The sequence below is a fragment of the Limulus polyphemus genome, unplaced genomic scaffold (genome assembly GCF_000517525.1).
Source record: "Limulus polyphemus unplaced genomic scaffold, Limulus_polyphemus-2.1.2 Scaffold1670, whole genome shotgun sequence".
Lineage (NCBI taxonomy): Eukaryota > Metazoa > Arthropoda > Merostomata > Xiphosura > Limulidae > Limulus > Limulus polyphemus.
The window spans coordinates 68,637-73,519 of NW_013667280.1; the positions used below are offsets into that span (position 1 = coordinate 68,637).

The window sequence follows — 4,883 nt, forward strand, 5'->3', positions numbered from 1 at the left end:
ATATATATATATATATGTGTGTGTGTGTGTGTATATATATACTTTGAATACGATGGTAAATTGCTGTGTGTCTTCTGTTGTTTTAATTTATACAATAATTTTGGTAATGTTATAATAACGTAACTTATCGAATATCTATGAATTATATTATCACTACATTATTTGATTAACTAATTAAATGTTAACAGAGGAGTTATATTATTGTTAGATTGTTTTACAAATGGAAATTATCACTGGAAATGAGACAGAGAAGTCTCAAAACTACAAAAAAAACTTAATTGTTTTTATTATAAGACATGATAAAATTTCGTCAAGCTAATGTTTGCAGGCGGAACTCATTTTACACCAGACTCGTAAAATTGTCACTTTTCTCAGGTGTAGAACTTATAATTCAGCTCAAAGTGTCCATAATTATCACACACATAACGAACTAAGACGATAGTGCCCAAATGTGTATGTTATAATGTATATAGAACCACTTTCAAAGCTGTTTGATAAGATTTACAAGAAAATGAATGTCAACCAGGGACGAGTCATTAGAGTCTTATGGAAGCGGGAGATGAACATTACAATAACATTTAACAGTAACTGCTTATACGCTAGTAGAAACTGACTTGTTTCACTATAATCGAAGTGATTGCGAGACGCCGCAAATTATCGTGGGAATTTTCACTCTCTTTTCCCACTTGTCTCTAACAAATTAAGGTCAGGTAATGAATTGAGATATAGTGTCCTTTCTAGTTTTATAGATTTATGTACCCTTTGGGGTTGAGGCCACATTAGATCCATCATTAGAAAGCTGGAAAACTGTCTCAAAATTACTCATCTGATATCTCCAAGTGTAAATATATATCAACAAATCTTATTATATAGCTTGAGCCCGTGTCACTTCAGATGACGGTATACTACCATTAAGATCTGAACAAAGAGTAATAATAGATAGTAAATACATACCTGAAGCACTTCTTAATTACGTGGAATAATAAAATCTGAGATAAAGTTACTCGTCTAGTGCCAGCACTTCTTAATTACGTGGAATAATAAAATCTGAGATAAAGTTACTCGTCTAGTGCCAGCACTTCTTAATTACACGGAATAATAAAATCTGAGATAAAGTTATTCGTCTAGTGCCAGCACTTCTTAGTTACACGGAATAATAAAATCTGAGATAAAGTTACTCGTCTAGTGCCAGCACTTCTTAATTACGTGGAATAATAAAATCTGAGATAAATTGATTAGTATAACATTTCATTTTCAATCAGCCTCCAGGCGTCATATTTATTTTACTTAAACATTTAAATATAGTTTCAAATATACATATTTATCCATTTCTAAAGTAAAATATTCCTAACACCTTTTCACATACACTCTCGCTATCGGCTACACTGTACCTGAAATGAGATGCTTACAACAGTACATAGAGAAATAGATTACACATTTCCTGGAAAACCGGATGACCTTCATGACGTCACTAAACTTCCTATATATATCACCTTTCCCAGTATGCCCCTGAAGAAGAAAGGTCCAGCTTTCGAAAGCTCTCGGGATTTGGGTTTTTATATATATATACTCACACACACGTGTATATAACCTTTATCAATTGAAAAAGGTTGTTCAAATTAAAGTTGTTTTAAATGAGCGTGATCCATTTTTTTTTTCCAAAGCTGGGATACACCGCAGACAATCCTTTGCCAGATTGCATACAATGACAATTGAGGCACCGATAACAAAGGTTAGTAATTAAATAGAGCAATATTTATAGTATTTTGGCACTTGTGTATAAAGTTAAAATCATAAATAATATTCAACGTTAAACTGGTACACAGTTAATAAAACACAAAAAAGATCATGTAGTATTAAATAAAGATGAAGGTTTGGCGAATATTTCTGCAAGAATGTGGACTGATCTCCTTTGAATGGTTTAGCATGAAAGTACGAAAAATAACATACAGGTCAATGAACTACTAACAAGCTATAAATACTTTGACAATTGTCTTGTAATTCACTCCTGAGGATGACGTTGTAACATCCAAACATGTAGAGTCGTTAACTTTTTGAAGGCCATATATAGGCCTAAATAAAATGTTTTTAACTGTGTATTAGTTATGACAGAGCAATATGTTGGTTGCTTATTATAATATGAAAACATAATATTCCTTGATAGGACACACACAGCACTTAACTCTGTAGAAGATAACAGAATTGTTTGTTTTTACTCAATAGTTTGGAGATATTATTGTATTTATCCTGCATGTTCTAAAAGTGTCTAAATAACAATGCAGCACCATTTATTTTCCATCAGAAGCCGAATTGGACAGCAACAAGTTCGTCTTTCGTAGGAATGTTGTTGTTGTTTTGTTTCGGCTTGCGTAAGGTATTTTCTTTATTTCACATTTTTTTTTATTTTCCTTTTACTTTAGGTCATCAACATGCTTATAGCAACACAAGAAAATAGTCCCAATTTCGTGGCCCAAGATTTAGACAAAATTTTGGAGATATTGCGAAGCACTGATCTGTATTCTCCCCAGTTGTTGGGACTAAACCAGCATCGGCGACCCACGGATGACAAGCTGACATCAGACTTGATCAGTGGCCTCGTCATGGTTTGTATGATTACTTTCTCAATTACTGTATTTACAGGTGGCAGATTTAGTACCTAAATATCATTCGTAGCATTTTCCCCATTTGTTAAAATGTATTGAAACAGAGAGAAAATGATCAACATTAACAAATTCCATAACATGGCCAACTAAGAATTACTATAATAACTATCAGCCCAGCGTGGCCTGGTGGTTAGGGCGCTCGACTCGCAATCTGTGGGTCTCGGAGTCAAATCCTTGTCACCAAACATGTTCACCCGTGGAGGTGTTATAACGTTACGATCAATCTCACCATTCTTTGATAAAAGAGTATCTCAATAATTGGCATTTCCTCTAGTCTAACACTGCTAAATTAGGGACGGCTAGCGCAGATAGCCCTCGAGTAGCTTTGAGCGAAATTCAAAACATATCAAAAATCACCTTCGGTCGAATTTAACACGAAAAAACAATATAGCTAGAAAGAGTAATTATCAGCTTTTCATGGTATGGAACTTGTTATTCAGTAGGAGAAAATATGTGTCTTGTTTCAGTATATGTAGGAAAAGCAGTAGGTATTGCCTTCTTCTGGGCTGTTACGTTTTCAAATTTCACTAAATAGTCAAAGACAAATAATAATAAAAGGATGAGAAAACTTTTTAATTTTATGGATTTAATTATTTCGTAGCTGGTTGATGTAAAACATGAGCGTACGTAAGGAGATAAATTGTATTTTATAATTATAAACGTTCTTGCGTTTGATGTATTTGTGTGTGTGTGAAAACTGGTTATATTATAAAACGTGTTCATATTTTTTGTGATAACCAAATTTAATTTTTAATACTTTTTTGATAATATATATAACCAAAACCTTTAAAATTCACCTGTGGATACGAATAAAAAAAAACACTGGATTATCAATCTTTTTTTTTTTCTCCTTTATTAATTAATTCAACCGGTTTCGTGGCTTCAAGGGTCACTCTCTTCAGGAAATAGTTTTACTGAGAATCTATAATAAAACCATAGAAATACCACTTTTAACTAAACATGAATAATCTAAATTAAATATATATACTTTCTAAATGTACAAACATATAATACAGTTCACGTATAAATTAAGTACATTACAAATCTTCAAAAAATAAACCGGTATAAGAAATTAATAAACAAAAGGGGAAAAAAAAGTCTGATATTCCAGTGTTTTCTTATATATATGATACAAATAAGATATAAACAAAAACAGCTGAATCTAATATATACGTCATAGTAACTAGTTTAATTAAAAGCGCGCACAGGAACATTTAAATTATCTTTACCATTACTTGAAATTTTATAGAAAAAAATTCATTTTAGTAAACTTTTTTTGCTCTACGTAGTCAAAACATTAATTATTTTACAACGTAGTTTTTATGTTGAAATGACTACTTGTTAAATTCCCAAATCTGTTAAGTTCACTACATATAATGAGCATACATCAAAGGTCAGAACGTCACGATACAATACGCGTGTTAGCTTATTGGAAAATCAATAATTGTCGGTTTATACACGTTAGTGAATAGTGAACATAATAGATCATTTAGTAAATTTTATTTCAAAATATAACACGTTATAATCTCTTTGCTTTCTTTCTGCCTACTGCACTTCCCATACTAAGATGCCACACACGGAGGCAACAATGGTAAGTTATATTTCCACACACGGAGGCAACAATGGTAAGCTATATTGTCATGTTCTGTGTGCATGATAGACAAATGTACTGTAGTTGAAAGTATCATGTTTTAAAAGAAATATTGAAATGTCATCTTTGGACATCAGATTTGTAAGTGAAAAACAAGCACCATCTACGTATGTGAAACCAGGCCATCTTTGGACATCAGATTTGTAAGTGAAAAACAAGCACCATCTACGAATGTGAAACCAGGCCCGTAATAAAGCATTTTGAAACATAACATTAATGGCTGAGAAAATACCCAGGAATTCTTGGCGCATGCTCAAAAATATCTCTATTAGCTTTAAAAATACGTAACGGAGAATTAAAATATCCGTCTTATCCAATATTTAGGGTCTGGATAATCGCGGTATGAGTAGAATAATAGTTCTGCTAGTATTATCTTGTACTCACTGTTTTATGATATGATCGTTCTATCTATGCGAACGTGATCTTTTTCTGGTTTTATACAATTATTGATATTGTATACTTCACATCGTACGGTCTAATAAAAATAGAAATGAAGATGAATAATAAAGGTCAGTTTGTTTGTTTGTAGTTAAGCACAAAGCTACACAATGGGCTACCTGTGCTGTGCC

General features: G+C 32.3%; 1 protein-coding gene across 1 annotated transcript in view; it reads left to right on the forward strand.

Moving 5' to 3' along the window:
- The window catches only part of LOC106464503 (high affinity cAMP-specific and IBMX-insensitive 3',5'-cyclic phosphodiesterase 8B-like), an 80,227-nt gene that overhangs the window by 48,524 nt on the left and 26,820 nt on the right, over positions 1 to 4,883 (forward strand). The window contains exons 10-12 of the mRNA XM_022392239.1: positions 1,665 to 1,732; positions 2,421 to 2,603; positions 4,231 to 4,254. Of these exons, the coding sequence (XP_022247947.1) occupies positions 1,665 to 1,732; positions 2,421 to 2,603; positions 4,231 to 4,254 (275 nt within the window). The remainder of the gene's footprint in view (positions 1 to 1,664; positions 1,733 to 2,420; positions 2,604 to 4,230; positions 4,255 to 4,883) is intronic.